Consider the following 17,768-nt stretch of genomic DNA (forward strand, 5'->3'; position numbering starts at 1 on the left):
AATATGTGCTCTTAACTGCTGAACCATCTCTCTAGTCCCACTCAATACAGTCCTTTTTATAATCTTGTTTTTCTTTTATATTTTTTGAAATTATAATTATATCATTTTCCTTTCCTCCCTTCAATCCCTCCTAATTATCCTCCCTCCTTGCTTTCTCTCAAATTCATGGCCTCTTTTTTTGTTTTTACACACACACACACACACACACACACACACACACACACACACACAGAGTTGTTATTCATATAATTACATAAACATACGTGCTGCCCAAACAAGACCAGAACCAATGACACCAATAGACATGCTAGCACAAAAGAGAAAAACCTCATGAAGCCTCAAACCTAAATAAAGAACTACAGAATAATGAATGCTGGGAGCTAGAGAAATGCCCCCCAAGTGGTTATCCAATATAGAGTAGTCAGCCCTGACATCAATGCATTAAGAGATTTATAATCTCAATGCTTTTTAAAGCAAGTACTTTACAAAATATATGTACAGACATGGATACCATTAACTCATCATTAAAAAATAGTCTAATACAATGACCAAATAAATAAATGTAAAGATGGGTTTACATTTATGACTTACATTCTTAAAAACACACACCTGTTGTCAACAACACTTAAAATCATTTGACTTGTTTAATTTTGTTTAATCAACTTTACTAGGAGTTAACACACTAACATATCAGAATCCAGAGAACAAAGAACTCAAAAAACAGAAAAAGCCAACAATTTCATATTACCATTATCATTCTTTCATGGCATCCTGCCAGACAGGGTCTCCTATAAATACATGCTAAAATGATATGCTTTGGTCAATGAAAATACAACTCCAACATCCAATTATAAAAATTCAAAACACTTTAGTTTCTTTTCACAGCCAATTAGTTCTCAGCAGAAGGCACAATGGGAAGACATATAGTTAATACACAGAGTCTAAGAACAATTTGAAAAACATTAACCCCCATTTAAATAGAAAAGGAAATAAGTGTTAGATTTTTGTTCTTCCAAAATGTATACATAATTAATTCAGTCTAGAAAAGTGATCCTTGCAAGAATATTGTATTCTATCTTATAACAGGGTACTTAAGTGAATTAAGCACTATTATAAATAAAGTCACAATAGCATATATAATCTACAGAAATTATCCTAACTGCAGAAAGCAGTCAGTGTGAAGTGAGACTCTCTGGACTGACACCAAGAAATGAGTACTATTTCTCTTGCTTCTTGTATTAACTATACATGTGGCTGTAGGCAAGAGCATTTAACTTCTCTGGACCTTGGCACCTCATCTATAAAGCTGAGACTTAATTATCTCATTTCTCAAAATAACTTAAAAAAAAAACCCTACTAATCTTACGATCTGAGCCACACCATTCAGAACTCTTTATCCATTCTTCCTCCATGTAGTCATTACCATTACTAATTTGTCCACCATTTAACAAAAGAATGACAGCATGTTACTCACCTGAAAGTTTATCATCATGTAGCAAATTCCGAAGCTTGCTATAAAGCTGGATCATGCTGTCCAATTGTCTGTTTATCCTGAGGTCTAGGATCCAGGCTGGGGTGTAACATACTGGACATCCTGATCCAACGCAGTCACTTATACAAACACTTAAAAAATTAAAAGAAAAATCAGGAGAATCTGAACTCCAAACACTAGAGCATATAAACATAAAGAAAACAGCAGTTGTTTCCCATAGTATGGTAAAGCAGTGTGCTTGGAGAATAGGGTATGCACATATATGTAAAGTCTGATCGCTTTACTATGATGAGACATTATTTAGCATGACAATCTGTCTAATTTTTCCCAGCAAACAAGTCTATGGCTGCTAAGGGTAAAGCTATAGAGATGTGAACAAATAGTCTCAATATAAAGGACTATGGACCAGAAACGTCTAACCAATATAAATCTTCTCCCCTGTTATGTATGTGTGAATCTCCAATGTGTGCTTAGAGACTATGACTTACACATAACAAGCTCCTCTGACAGACTCACAGTTGAATGCTTGGTCCCCAACCATGTAGCGCTATTTGGGGAGGTAGATGAAACTTTAACAAGATATCACTATAGACGTCACTGCAGATTATACCTAGTGTTAAATCCTCAATCCTTCCTGTTTCCTGGCCACCATGACAGACCATCTACCTCCATATGCTCCTACCACCACGCTGCTCTTTTTCACGAGGTTTTTCCTCAGAAAACCTTTGAAGGATAAACATACCCAGCACTTGGCTTATTATACTAACCCCAAGAAGCAAAACTGGTGTTTAAGCACCAAATTCACCAAAGCCGAGCACTAAGCACTGTACCTGAACCCTGAGACCCTATCTCAAAGAAACCTTTCCTCAGATAACTTATGGCACGGTGACAAAGAGGCTGACCAATAGACACCCGACAACTGCTGAAGTCAGCTATTCTGTCACAGCAAGGGAAAACCTCATTAACAACCCACAAGAAACCCGGCAAAAACAGTCTCCTGCACAGCCTTCAGAGGGAACAAATTCTACCAACATATATCAGAACTTGACTTTCTGATCTACAACAATAAATATTTACTGTTTTAAGTCACCCGACCTTGGAAATTTAAGAACTAGACTTCAATAAATTTTGAAAGACTATTGTCTCAGTCATTCAAAACTGGAATATTCAAGGACGTATCAGAATTTTAGAATCACATCTAAGGCATTGCTGCATTTCCAAAACCTTAGCAGAGCTACTTCCTCTGGAACTCTGGACACGCCCCTCTGAGCTTTATTTCTTAGTTATAAATAAAACAGTTCTAAAGATAACATGGAGACATCACAATTACATCAAAGTGCAAATCAAGACAGGCATCATAATCCCATCACTGCAGCAGGGTGGTGGTGGCACAGGCCTTTAATCCCAGCACTCAGGAGGCAGAGGCAGGCGGATCTCTGTGAGTTCGAGGCCAGCCTGGTCTACAAGAGCTAGTTCCAGGACAGGCTCCAAAACTACAGAGAAACCCTGTCTCGAAAAACCAAAGCAACAAAACAAAAATGATTCCACCAAGGCAAATCAGATTCTAACTACTTACCTACAGAAAATGTGCTCACATCCTCCTAAGCACACAGGTTCCTTCAGAATATTAGTGCTGAATGAAGAAAGGAAGATACATCATTGTTACATAAGCATTTCCTGCCCAATAAGTTACACACCTAAGACCTAACACAATCTTCTTTCTCTCTTCATTAAAGAAGAAAATATTAAGGAAACATTTATTGCAAAGGCTTTAATTCTGCTGGCTAAATACCCCATGGACATACTTCTTGTACTCAAATAGCAATTATCATGATGAATTTTAGTACTTTTTGTTTGTTTTTTGTGTTGTTTTGTTTTGTTTGAGACACGGTTTCTCTGTAGCTTTGGAGCCTATTCTGCAAACTAGCTCTTGTACACCAGGCTGGCCTCGAAATCACAGAGATCCGCCTGCCTCTGCCCCTGAGTCCTGGAATTAAAGGCCTGTGCCACCACCGCCCACCTAATTTTTGTACTTTTTATAATGTATCTGTTGAGAGGTTAGGAAAAGGGACCAGTGTTGAAGCACCTCCCAACTTCTTCTTTCAACAGCTAAGGTACATCTTCCCTGACTACCTTGAAGTGAAACCTATAAATCTAAAATGGGGCCTGCCATCCAATGAGACATTTCTCAGAGTGGAGAGGGGTTCTTAACTGGACAGGGATAAAACCTAGAACAGTCCCAGAAAACTATGACATTGGAACACCTTGACCATAATAATGCAGTGCTTTCCATTTAAAAACAACAAACAAACAAAAACCTAATAGTCTGCTATTATGGAGTCATCTACTTTTATAGAAATTTTGACCAAATATGATCATTCTTTCAGTTCACAGCTAGTTGACTGTTTAAACAATTCCAGACGCAAGCGAGCTGGCATCTTCAGGAGATTCAGTACACTGAGAGAAGAGAGGCAGAAGCAAAACCTCCCTAGTGCCGTCCATCAGGATTCCTGCTGCCTCTGACGTCAGAGGAAAGGACAGGCTCTTCCTAATGCACAGACGCGAAGCCCTGACACTCAGTGGGGTAACAAATACATCAAAAGCACAGCACACAAGTAAAGCCCTTAAAGGATGACCACTTCCTGCACTTGGCTTATTATACCAACGCCAGACCTTTAGGTGTTTACACCATTATTATCCAGTTATCTCTAAATACAAATCACCTATCAGTAAAACACAGTTCTCTGCATTTCTGGAAACATCAAACATTTCACATTGCACATTTAATAGATATGAACACTAAGGTGAAATGGAGCTTTTGGGAAGGGGCTAAGAAGAAAGTACACAGCCAATACTCTCAAGTTACTAAAAATGCTGCTTGTAGTAATAGGGGCGACGCGGGGCTACGTCCCCAAAACCCCAGCCGCCTGCCCTGCCCGGCTAGCTTTACCAGAAATAATTACACAGACACTGTATTCATTTAAACACTGTTCTGGCCCATTTCTACCTAGCCTCTTCTAGGCTAACTCTCGCACCTGGACTAGCCCATTTCTTATCATCTGTATAGCACCGGTCTTACCGGGAAGATTCTAGCCTAAGTCCATCCCGGGTCGGAGCTTCATAGTGTGCGTCTTCCCTGGAGCAGGTAGCAAGGCGTCTCTGCTGAATGCGTCTGCTCCCGAGAGGAGAGCTGTCGAGTCTGACCTCACTTCCTCTTCCTCCCGGCATTCTGTTCTGTTTACTCCTCCCACCTATCTCCTAACCAATGAAAGCCAAGCAGCTTCTTTTATTTTAACCAATGACCTTCCTCCATCAGCTGCTTGCTGACATTATAAAACTATTACTTTCAAAAACTCACAAAACCTCATTTTTCCATCACACTACATAGAACTGACAAAATATGAGTTTGGCAACTCTAACAATACAATGATTATAACCAGTATTTGTGTGGCTCCTATAAGTTTTATTATATGAATTATGAAACCTAACCAACTCTTTCATAATTAAGGGCTAAATTCTACTTGTTTCCCCCCCACAACATGGAATTCCTACTCCTTGTCTGTGTATCTTGTATCTGTGTATCCTAAGCAAAGCCAACTGCTCTGTATAGTGAATACTGACCATCCTTGTGGTTCACTGGATTCTGTATTCAGCCCAGACCGCAAGGTTTAACTACTCAGGGCCACTTTTACTATTGACTTGTGAATGCAAGTTCATAATGCTAGACAGCCCTCAGTGCTCCTTGCCTTTCAGGCTCTGGATATCAGAAGGAAGCCCAGGGTGGTGGCACACTCTTTTAATCCCAGTACTCAGGAGGTAGAGGCAAACACATCTCTGTGAGTTGAGGCCAGCCTGGTCTACAGAGGGAGTTCCATGGCAGCTAAAGAAACACAGAGAAACCCTGATTCAAAATCAAAAGAAAAAAAAAAATAGAAGGGTGGTTGATGAGGTAGTTAACACCTAATTCTCCTACACTCAGAAAGCAGATGTAGGAGGATCCTAGGTTTAAGGACAGTTTACACTACATAACGAGTTCCCTGGCTTCTTGGCCTAAAAAATGAGACTCTATCCAAAATAAGGCAGAGAAGTAAAAGAAAAAAACTATGTTTGTAAAAAGCAGTATTTCTTCACCTTTGTACCTTGACAACGATGAGATGATCACTAAGTAAAAAGCTAAGCAATGACTACATGGTTATTCAAAGCTACCATAGCTCCTAAGTACCTCACACAGTGTGAACCTGTGACCATCTGGACCCCTGCTACCTGTCCCATAACCTCACCTGCTCCTCTCCTCTCAGAGGAGAAACTCTTCCTCAGGTACTCATCATTCCTGCAATGGGCTGTTCTCAAGCTCCAGTACCTTCCCTGTTTAAAGGTTGTGGCCATCACTGTTAGAATCAATCACCTTTCTTTCACTCACATGTAAGCATACACAGGCAATGTGATGGTTTTAAAGAAAATGGTCCCCATAGGAAGTGGCACTATTAGAAGGTGTGGCTTTGTTGGAGTAGATATGACCTTGTTGAAGAAAGTGTGTCACTGTGGGGGTAGGTTTTGAGGTCTCCTATGCTCAAGCTACACCCAGTAACACAGTTCACATCCTACTACCTACAGATCAAGATGTAGAACTCTCAACTCCTTCTCCAGCAGCAAGTCTGCCTGCACACTGCCTTGTCCTGCCATGATGATAATGGGCTAAACCTCTGAAACTATAAGCCACCCCGACTAAATGTTTTCCTTTATAAGAGTAGTGGTGGTCGTGATGTCTCTTCACAGCAATAGAAAACTTAAGACAGGTAACCTCCCCTTCAACCTAAAAATCTCTGTATTTGGTCCCCACCACCCATTCTACCATGTCCCCCAACTGAACTAAATGCTCTACCAGTGAGTCCATCCTAACCATTTTAGCCTTGGGTTCTTTCTCCTCCTTGACTTCCCTGTGAAGTTACACTACCCTCTTCTTCCACTGAGTCTTCATTTTCTTACAGCACCTCTCCCTGCCTACTTTAGCATGGCCTTGGCTGTTTCACTTCCTACCCTCCACGTCAGCAGATCTCCACCATGCAATCAGTCCACATACTCCTGGCTTTCTCGGGTACTATTAAACTCAATGTCTGCATTCTGTTTCTAAGCCTCCTATTTCCTTCCTAAAGTAACTCTGAACCTTTTCTATAGTTTTTACCCTTCGCCCTAGCAATGGTATATTATCATGTAATTAGCAGTGGCATATATATGAATAGACCAGTAGAACTATTCTAATTAGTAGGATAGACCACTATGAGGCTTTTAACAAATGAGACAAGATATGGGAAATGTGAATGAGTTCTGTATGGGTTCTGGGGAAAAGAACAGTAAGGGAAATGTGATGGCCAAATGGAAAGAAAGCAAGGCCTACTTCAAGGGAGGATATAAGGCAGACACTGCAGAAGTAGAGTTTAACTATGTCAAAGTCAAACTTTTGGTTAAGAAGATACCAAGAATGAATGAATTTTACCTTATAACTAAGAGATACTAACCAAAATCTTAAATATATCCAACTTTAACTCAATTATTAAAGCTCCAGAAATTTCTGTTGAAAATGATACTTGTAAATAATGAGACTTAAAAACATCAAATATTACATAGGTAAGCTTTCAGAGATAAAGAAACAATAGAGCCTTACTAATAAGATACAGAGACTTGCCAAGGGAGAGGAAAATCATTTGAGGGTGTGGCCACTGGTAGGTTTCCCATGCTCCAGTGGATAGCCCCACACTCATGCATATAAGGGCAGCACTAATGGAAATTAATAGGCTGAAAGAAAAAAATGTAAAGAGATGATGTTGGAAGCAGGATAGGTTGGGAGAGTGTAGGAAGAACTGGAGGGGGAAAATAGGGGATAACTATGATCATATTTCATTGTATATATGTATGAAATCCTCAAAACTAAGGATAAACATCGAAAAAGTAAAACATCTTTGCTACCTTAAAGGCCTCAGGATGAAACTATTTGAAAATTTCAAAATATGAAAGAGAAATCCAATTAAAATGCCATAAATACTGTTTAAAAAGAAATCAGCACATAGGACTTTTCAAAGGTTGTAAGAGATTTGAAAGACTAGGGGAGTGAAGACTTAATTAATAATGGGAAATTACTCTGGACTTTGAATGCTATACCCAGTCACCTTCTACAGTGCAAGGTTAATACAGAATAAGAAAATTCAGCTTTAAAAGTTAGAAGAAAAGAAATAGTATCTAAGCTAGAAAACAACCTAGAAAGGGGAATATAAATGTTATTGGGAAACCTAGAGGTAAAAAATAAATTGAATCCAAATTATAGACCTCAGGAAAGGTGAGAGATAAAGAACATATTCACTGCAAGCTTTTATGTTCATGCATAAGCTTTAAAACCATGGTAAAAATACTCACTCCAGTACTGAGTGTTACTACAAAAGACAATAAGCAACTTAAACATTTTGCAGTAAGGTAATGACTAAGCTATTACTTCATGTACAGTATCATCTCATTTGAAGGCACACATAGAAAATCTCTTAAAGGATACACAAGCACTGATGATCTTGAGTTACCAGACAAGGTTCCACCTTATCATTCCTTCAGGAGTATCATTTTAAATACAATTTTACCATGACACTGCCCTTTGGAATTATGCAGTATGACCCTTCTTGTTGCTCCCAGCAGAAGCTCTGCCATGGTTGGGCCAATGTCTGTGACAATTCCCCCATATTCTGCATCCAGCTCTAGCCCCCAACTTTGCCTAACAAGTCTAGAATACACTTTCTTCTATACAACAAATATGAAGATCTGACACTGTCAACACGCTATTCAAACACTATACAGGAACATAAGAAAAATGACAGTAAAAAAGCAAGTAGAGAATCACCAGGCATGTGAAAAACACTCAACTGAGTCTGTTATTCCTTCCTACGGGACTAGAATCTACTGGGGTGTTATACAAACAAATGAAAATAAGACTTAAGGGAGATAAAAAATGTTCTAAAGTTCCAAAGAGCAGCAATGGCATCTAACTGGGCTCTGGAATTGAATGTTGAAAACACTTTTATTTTAACTGCCAGATTTTCACTTCCTTATTTCCAAATTCACTATAGCCTTTCACATGAGACCTTTTTTGTTTGTTTGTTTTTTGTTTTTTTAAGTTCCCCAATCCCTTCTACCTACCACCTAGCATGGATCTCAATAACCCTTAGTGAATGAAGCAAATGGAAGACTGGGCAAAAATTCCTCACTCTACCTTTACCCATGTCCTATGAGTACACTAGGAAGGAGGAAAATGCAGAAGACACTTACTTCATAAGGAGAGCTTTCAACTCTCCATACCTTTGTAAAACTCAGCTTTACAACTCTCAACTACACTCACACTTCTCTAACTTTCTACATAGTGCATGCAGGCCTTATAAATGCTACTGCAGTCTCTGAATTCTTATGAGCTTTGCTCATGCTGATTCAGAGGACCATGTTTTCTTGGTGTCCTACATCCCCCCTGACTCTTACATTCTTTCTACCTCCTCTTCCACAGGGTTCCCTGAACCCTGAGGGGAGGAATTTGATGGAGACATTCTATTTTGGGCCGAGGCAAGGTGTTTACTCTCTGCATATTATCTGGTTGTGGGTCTCTCTTGTGTTCACATCTGCTGCAGAAAGGAAGCTTCTCTAATGTTGGCTGAGCAAGGCACTGATCTGCTTCCCTGGCCAGAGTCTCTTTGTGGCGATTATATATGTCAGATTCAGACAAATCACGCGGGAAAACTTTAAATTTGTACTTAATTGTGTCAGCAAATGTTGAATGACAAAAGTAAATGCACAAGAGAATTTCAGTAATGACTAATTATAGTAGATCCTATCCTAAAAGAAGCTGCTATACACAAGCCCCAGTGACCATCAGGTAGACCTGACCCAACAGTGTTAGTGTTGTGTCTGTCTTCTCTTCCCTTCCCTCCAAAGTAAAACAACATCTAAGCAACTGCTGCTCTGGCTCTTTAAAAGCCTCATCGCTTTCATCTGACACTAGAATGCTGGATTTCAAGGCTCACAGCTAGGCCTTCCTCTCTTCCCTTCTCATCTCTAGAAATAGACTTCAATCACATGGAAGTAACTCCTGCATATATCCAATGTGTCCTCTGAGCCCAGACCTGCTTACCAGTAATACCTTCGCTAAGAAAGGGATCCAGCTGCTCTCAGTGGCATGCACTGGCAGTCCCACCACCAGGGAGGCTGAGGAGTGAGAATCTGTGAGTCTGAGACCAACTTCAACAACACAATGAGACTCTGTTTGAAAATTAAGTAAAATAAAAGGTGTCCCATGTGTCTGATAAGCCCTCTATAACACCAACTGGGCCCTCATCCATAAGGGGACTGCATATACAGTAGTTTTAATTCTGAATCTCAGAAGTCAGACTGATCTACATGTACAGCTGCCTTGAGGCCTTAACCACTGTTCAGTATTGGTAATTAACTCTAGAAACCAATGGAGGATTCTCTTGTGCTCTTGGTGAATTAAGTAGGTCATCTTGGTATCACCACTTTGAAATTGGGACCTAGTTGACCTAGTTTTCTTCATTCATTATTTTAACATTAAGAAACATTATATCTGGCACTGTGACTAAAAACATGAACCTCTCTTTATGAGCACTATACCATAACTGAAGAAGGCAGACATCGAGTAAGTAAGTAAAATAACACAGAAATAAATTCCATGAATAAATGAATTCTAGACTGGAGGGTATGGTGCAAACTGGACACTATCTGTGTCCCTCTTTACATATATGTTAATTTTTATAAAAGCTTTAAACAATACTGACAATTATGAAATCTGTAAATTGGAGACAGCTTTAAAAGTCAGTTCATTTACATTCATCATTTGATAGCTAAGGACAACAGAATTCTAGGAGCCCACATGAATAGCTTTCCTTAGGAAGTGAGCTGTGCTAGCTCACTTTTGGTTTGATTTTGTTTTTTTAATTGTCAATTAGATACAGTCAAGGGAGCTTCAATTGAAAAACCACCTTTTATCAGATTGGCTATTGTGTTGATTGACAAGTGACAGGGAAATCCCAAGTCACTGTGGGCAGCACCATCCCTAGGCAGTTGGGCCTGGGCTAGATAAGTCAGCTAAATTCTAGTTACAGAGCAGTCAGTATTCCATAGTTTCTGCTTCAGTTCCCACTTCTAATTTCCTGTCTTGAGTTTCCTGCCCTGGTCTCCCTTGGAGAGGGATCCTTACCTAGAAATATAATCTGAAATAAATCCTTTTCTCCCCAAATTGTTTTTGGTCATGGTGTTAATCACAACAACAGGGAAGCAAACTAGAACATTAATTATGCAAACTAAAGGGACACTTTGTTGTTAGGCTCTTATCCCTCGAGATCTAAGTGACCTTAACTCCCAGATTATCTCACCCACTCTCATGTAACCTACCATTCTTAGCACACAAATCATTTGCTAATATCCCACCATCTCCACCACTGTGGCCAACAGTTCTATTAATAAAAATCTACCCACATCTCAAAAGTCCAACTGTAAAGCCCATGTGGCTTTCCTCCACAATAACGACCTAAGCAAAGTTCCCTCCTCTACATCTCTCGGGCCTTCATCATCACTTACCCTGAACTGTGTATCCCTCACACTCCTTAAAATTGAGCACATATGCCTTAAGGGTAGAAAATGCATTGCTGCTACTATGCTTTGGTGATTTCTTGTTCTAATGAATAACCAACCAGTGCCACAGCTATCCAGAGGGAGCAATCATCCTACTTAAGGCTCACTGGCCTGTAAGAATCACTCTGAAGACTCAAAACTCCTGAAGAAAGGCAAAAGTTCAGTGCTGCAGCAGGAAATCTAAGCTTTATTTTAGGAATATTTATATGCCATTTAGTATAAAACAGGCAATCTTATTAAGATTAGGTAAACAATAAAGTAAACAAAGAATAATAACACTGACCCAAGATCTGAAAAACCTGGGCGGACTGGGATGATGGGTGTCTATCCAATAATGTCTTCTAATTTGTATGTATACCTAAAAGCATGGTGTATACATGTGTGGCATATCATATGTAGGCACATACAGAGACCAGCGCTAATGGTAGGATATCATCCTCAATCATTTCACTACTTTTTTGAGACAATCTTACTTAGCCTGGAGATAACCATTTCAGCCAGATGGTCTCCCTCCACTCCGCCCCCACACTGGGGTTATAGATGTGCAGAGCCAACCTCACTCTATGTGAGGCAGGATCTGCATTCAGGTCCTCATGCCTGTACAGGAAACACTTTAACCATTCAACAACCCGCCCTGCCCCTACAATCCATGAATAGTGCTGTGATCCCAGAACTCTCATGACTGTGGCAATAAGATCCCCAAGTTTAAAGTCCCCATGGACTACATAACATGATCCTGTACTTCAACCCTCCCCCTCAAAAAAGACATAAAAGAAAGCCAAGTTCACATCTAAATTCAGGTGACTGAGTCAAAGGATCACTATGTGTCTGAGGGCACCCTGGGTACAGTGAGTACCAAGAACCACAGAGTGAGAATGTCTCAAAAGACACATGTGTGTGGGCACACACATATGTATATATACTTACATGTAAAATGAAATTTTTGTCTTTTAAATAAGGAATAACTTGAAAAAAGAAAACCAACTATCTTCAAAGTTATTACTTTTTAATTGTCTCTAAAGTGACATAAATGCTCAAAATACAATTGGCATAAAAAGCCCAACTCTCCCCACCCCAAAAATATGCCAGGAAGTACCTAATTAATTTTAATTCACAAAGAGCACCACAGGAAGGACACCTGGAGCTTTGACAAGGCAGTTCCTATATGCATTTCCTGCTTCCCTCAGAACACCCTGGAACTCTACTTTCTGGCAGCCTCTAACAACAAGGTCTTCAGGCCTCTTTTTCCCTGATATTTAAATAGCTTCTGTTTGGTCGTGAGGCGTGGCCCTAAAACAAATGTCACATCTGACCTCTTGAACACTTTACTTTCACCAGCTTCACCTTGAAGCCAGAATCATGTTAAAGGTCAGGAAAGAATGCCCTGTAATGTAGCAGTCCACTGCAGGAGCAAGTCTTGCCGGCTACAAAACAGATCCAATGTGCTACACAAGACAGGTGACAGCTGCAAGCCGAGTGTGAGGGTAATCGGGGTAATCATCACCAGCCTACTGGGGGGGACTCTGAAGCTCTGTAAAAGGACACACACAATTTCAAATAACATGACACTCTGGATGATGTTGAGCCCAAGCAAGCCGCAGACCAACCTAGGTTGCTCTTTTCTAGCAAGAGAGGCGGGAGCAGGGGGGCAGAGAGCTTGAGAGACAGCAAAATGGAAAAAAAAAAAAAGCACTCCCAATGTGATATAGGTCATTTCCTCTGCACCATAAACCTGTATGCTCAAAGCGTCTTTAAACATAAGTTTCTTTTGTTAAAACTGAGTGTGAAGCTGGGCATGGCAGCTTAAATCCATAATCCTAGTGCTAAGGAGCTGACAGCGGCAGAGGGCTGAATGGGATGGGAAGGGCATAGAATATCCTCCTGGCAGCCTGCTTTTCTAAACCTTCACAGAAAAAACATTTTTATATTTTTGTTTTGATTTGGTTTTGAGACGGGGTCTCATTATGTAGCCCTGGCTGGCCTGGAACTGTATGTAGAAGAGAGTCATCTGATTGTAACTGACTGCCTCCAGAGAGCTTAGATGAAGGCACAAGCCACCTTCTTAAACAAAGAAAATGGACTCTTTTGGGCGGCAACCTAAGTAATATTTGCTGAAACTGCAGAAGAAAAAATTAGACCCTCAGTTAAATTTAGCTCATCTACCACATACTAGGTTCATACACTAATAGTAATAAAAAGGGGGGAGCAGAAGTCCAGTACTCTCTGGCCAATTGGATGGGAGATATTTAAGTCTGGCCTAACTACTGCTCTCTATCTTCAGGCTCTTGACTCTTACAGTAAGCTTGCTTAATTTAGATAGTAAAGAAATAGTTGGCAGGTGCTAAACAGGGAAACTGCTTAATTTTAGGATAATCTATAGATTGGGTACACTTTACCTAGTATAAGGAAATGGTTCATCACCTTTTTTTAACCATTTACGATAATCACCACAGGAAAGCGATTTACATGTATAATTACATTTAGTTTTCTTTTTTCCTCTCCCAAATAGAAGGTTTGGAATCCCTGAGGCGGTGTGACAGAAACACTGGGGTTTTTGTCTGCTTTGCTTACTAATGACTTCTTACTCAGAAGCCATACGGGTATGCCTTAAGTGTTCAATAAATGTTCATTAGTAACACATGGGTGAACAAATCAGTATCACTGAGGTATAGAGAAGATCAAAGATGTGGCTGGAACCTGAGCTTAAGTGGTCTGATACATTCTAAGTGAAATGCTGTTTCCATCTAAGTGTCTGCCTTTGGTTCGACTATTTTAAAGTATGAGCCAACATGGGCTTCTGCTATTGTGACTAGAAGTACAGTTTCAGATAATGTCTACGCCCAGAAGGATAACTCGTATGCTTCAGGGAAAAAAAAAAGCACAGCTCAGAATGTCTTCATGTTAACAAAACTGCCAGTTTCCTAAGGAGTGTATTGCCATCCTTTCGAACAGTAACATTTTGCAAATAATAATAATGTTAAGTGCAAAATTCGGTATCAATTAAGTCTGACTTTAAAGAAACAGTTGCTGTTTAACACTGCAGTAATTCAGTACTAGAGGCTGAAGGTTCAACATTCAGTACTTCCAAAGAGAAAAATGGGAAGAGAGGGGCACTTCCGGGGTCGTAGTCAACAAACAGCTACAGTTAAGGAAGAACCACTCAAGAAGGTGTTTTGGACCGAATAAAATCCTTGATAGGGCGTGGGCGTGTTGGAGAAGCAAGAGTGGTACACTTCCTTAATCCTCCAACTCAGGAAAAAATGCGATGCCCGCCGCACTGCCGCCGTCAAACTAGCTCTAGCCAGGTCACCATCCCGGCCGCCTGCTCTCCCACACGCCGAGGCCGCTACTCGGAAAAGGTCGGTCAGGGTGCCCACCTTCCCAAAACACCCAGCCACTGACCCCAAAGCCTTAGCCCCACCCAGCTAGCTCGGAGCGTCACTTTCGGGGAGGGGCCAGCGACCTGAGCGTCGTAGGCCACGCCCCCACGGCTGTTCTCCCGCGAAAATTCGAAAAGTGCCGTTTGAACCCAGTTTGCGGCGAGTGACCGGAAAGCCCCTCGGAAAGGACAGGAACGGGCCACGGAGAGGCAGGCGACACCGGGTCGCCAGGCCGGTCCTCACCAGCGGGAGCAGCGCAGCAGCCTCTCCAGGCGGGCGAGCGCCGCGCGGCTGTAGGCCCAGGGCCCGTCGTCAGCCGGCTCCATGGCGAGCGCGGGAGAAGGCTTGTTCCCCGAGCGGACGGTCGGCGGCCTACGCGGCATCGCCTCGGAGGGCGGGAGGCCAGGTCCTGCTCGGGAGCCGCCCCGCGCTGGCACCGCCGGACCCCGCCGTCGCGCGGAGTCCCCGAGCCGCTGGGACGCCTGGGGCAGCGCGGCGGAGACGCGCGCGGTAAAACTCCCGGAGACGGAGGGGCGCGGCTTGAGGCCACGCCCTCAGGGGCTGGGGCGGAGCTTCAGAGACGCGGGCAAAGTTCCGGAAGCGGAGGGGCGAGGCTTGAGGCCCCGCCCCCCGGAGTTGTGTGCCCGGTCTCTGGGTGCCTGGTGGAGGGGGCGTGGGTAGAGGTCACGACCTCAAGCCCCGGGAGGCGGGACGTGTGGAACTTCCTGCGCGCGAAACAGAGGGGCGCGGCTTCAAGGCCACGCCCTCAACGTAAGGGGGGGCAGCCCCCCATGGGTGTCTTTCCGGAGCAGGGCTTGTGCACCTACCCTGTAGCATCAGAAACTCGTTGCTGAAGCTGTCAGCAAAAAACGGCGTTTTCGTTACTGTTGAACTTGGAAAAGCTTTTCCCATGACAATAAAAGTAGTACCATTCTGCATAAGAAAGTTTTCTTTTTCTCCTTGCCAAACACAGAATTCATCTTGCCACTAACTTAAACTCTAAAGGTCAGGTAGGTAACGCGCCTTTAATCTCAGCCCTACAGAGGCAGAAGCAGGCGTTTCTCTGAGTTCAAGGACAACCAGGGCTACACAGAGAAACTGTCTCAAAAATCCATAAATAAAAATAAAACTCTAAAGGTATTTCCTTGTTTTCTGATCAGGTGGCCTATGCCAACCAGAGGAACATGTCAATTTTCCATGAAGCTTCTCTTCGACGACTCATCAAAAGTCTCTGTCTTGCTGTCTTTTTGTACACTAGGATTCACTTTGGAACCTGGAATTTTCCCCTTACCAGGGCTCCTTCAGATCCTGACTCAAACATCAGTCCTTGAAAGGTTTTCCTGATCCTCCATTTAGATTCTCCCAGGTCCTTTCAAGATTACACTTTGTGTCCCGTGCATTTATATGAGCATGCTTCTTCCTCTGTCTCCAGATCCCAAAGGGCCAGAGATCCACTACATCTGGCCTGTTCCTTTAATACAGTGCCTGCTCTAAGTCAGGCTGAAGATTTGAATTCGTGAACTGTATGAGCCAGGCCTCTTGTAAGTACTTCACTGGATTATAAAACCTCAGAGGGTACAACATGGAACTAAATCACTGTGTCTACCCCGAGTACAGGAGTTGAAGCCCTACCCACTAATAGGATGGCATTTGGAGGCAATGCCTGGCAGAAATACGTAGGTTTAAGTGAGATTTTGAGAACTGACGAACCAGCCTGCATCTGATAGTAAAGACAAACCAGGTCCATTCATGTTTATGACTAAACTTCTGTTTCTTAAGGTCTGAGCTACGCCTCACCTGTAACCTTAATTAAAAATTGTTCTACGGTAGATGTTCCATATCAACTCTTTCTTTCTTTCAAAAAGATATGACCATCTTGCCACACCTCCCCTGTTTCAAAAGGTTGTTTTGACTACCCTGTCATGACCACCTTGCAGTCATGTCTTTGTTTCTGGGCGTCATTATGACTGACTTGTTGTGCTTTTGTTCTGCACCTGTAACCTGTCAGAATCCTGTATTTTGCCTGTCAAATCCCCATTTGGAAATCCTGCCCCGAGCTATAAAAACCCTGTCTTCATAATTCTGACCTCTTGGACCCTGCCTTAGGGGGAGGCAGCCCATGTACACAAATTAAAATGCTTACTTTAATTAGTTTGGCCGTGTTTATTTGGGTTGGTGGTTTTTCTCCTCCCATCTTTGGGATTAACAGAAACACTATAATCTTCAGCTGAGAAAGAATTTGCTCACTTTCTACTGTGTAAGAGCACAGAAAGTGGGGAAGCCCTCATGTGAGCCTAGCCATGCTGACACTGATCCTGAATGGCTGTCTTCCAGACTGCCATAAAGTCTTTACCACAGGACAGTGACAGCAGCTGACCCTGTGTTTGCTGTTCTAGAAAGGCCCCTTGGCTTCACACTTGTAATGTGGATTAGCAATCCACTTGGCTCCCAGTGTGTTCTAGAAATGGGGCTATGTTTCCAAACCTGACCCTAGGCAAATCTGTCACAAGGTTGTCATTGGGATAAATGAGTGATTGGCATGAGGTTCTGGGTCCATTTGGAGCCCAGGCAGGATGCTTAGGATATGGCACCCCCCTTTCTGCCTTAGCTCAGTGGCCCAGAAGGATGCTTTCTTGTGTACCTAGGGGCATTTACTCTGTCTTTGTGGTGCTCTAGGGTGGAGGATCAGAGGTCAGCAAATGTCTGCTGAAGACCAGAACCTTCTCTTCAGAACTAGCTAGGGACCATCTGGTCAAAGAAAGCACAATTGGGTTTCCCCCCTGTCCTTCCCACAGAAGGCATTAGGAAGTGGTGGCAAGTAGATGGGGAAATCAAAAGGAACCGGTCATTATAATGGTCTGTCCTGTCCCTTTAAGAGATAAACCCCGCCCACTGCCTCTGCTGAGGCAAGTGGGTGGATTTTCCTTCTGCCTGCCTCTCTTCTTCACTCTTCTTCACCTTTCTTCCCTTCTCACTCTCCCTCCCTCCCTCCCTCCCTCCCTCCCTCCCCCCTCTCTCTTTCTCTCTCTCTTTCTCTCTCTCTGTTTCACTTTCTCTTCCTCTCTCTGCCTCTCTCTCTGCTCTTCTCCCCTTCCCCCCTTTTTCCTTCATAGCCTACTGAATAAGTATCCACTTTTCCTGTATGGGTCTCAGTCTCTCACTTACCATGTGGCTTCCTGCCTGAGACTGGCTGCCTCTGTGGTCTGTGCTCTCGTGGTCCACTG

At 42.4% G+C, this 17,768-nt stretch overlaps 1 protein-coding gene across 2 annotated transcripts in view; it reads right to left on the reverse strand.

The window, feature by feature from the left end:
• The window catches only part of Bard1 (BRCA1 associated RING domain 1), a 67,347-nt gene extending 52,293 nt beyond the window's left edge, over nt 1–15,054 (reverse strand). For both annotated transcript variants that reach the window (XM_075951786.1, XM_075951785.1), the window contains exons 1-3: nt 14,788–15,054; nt 3,069–3,125; nt 1,475–1,623 (exon numbers count right to left, since the gene is read on the reverse strand). In XM_075951786.1, the coding sequence (XP_075807901.1) occupies nt 1,475–1,623; nt 3,069–3,125; nt 14,788–14,927 (346 nt within the window). In that variant the 5' untranslated portion in view covers nt 14,928–15,054. The remainder of the gene's footprint in view (nt 1–1,474; nt 1,624–3,068; nt 3,126–14,787) is intronic.
• Between the last annotated feature and the right edge of the window lie 2,714 nt (nt 15,055–17,768).

This window comes from Microtus pennsylvanicus, chromosome 17, assembly GCF_037038515.1.
Source record: "Microtus pennsylvanicus isolate mMicPen1 chromosome 17, mMicPen1.hap1, whole genome shotgun sequence".
In the NCBI taxonomy this organism is placed as follows: Eukaryota; Metazoa; Chordata; class Mammalia; order Rodentia; family Cricetidae; genus Microtus; species Microtus pennsylvanicus.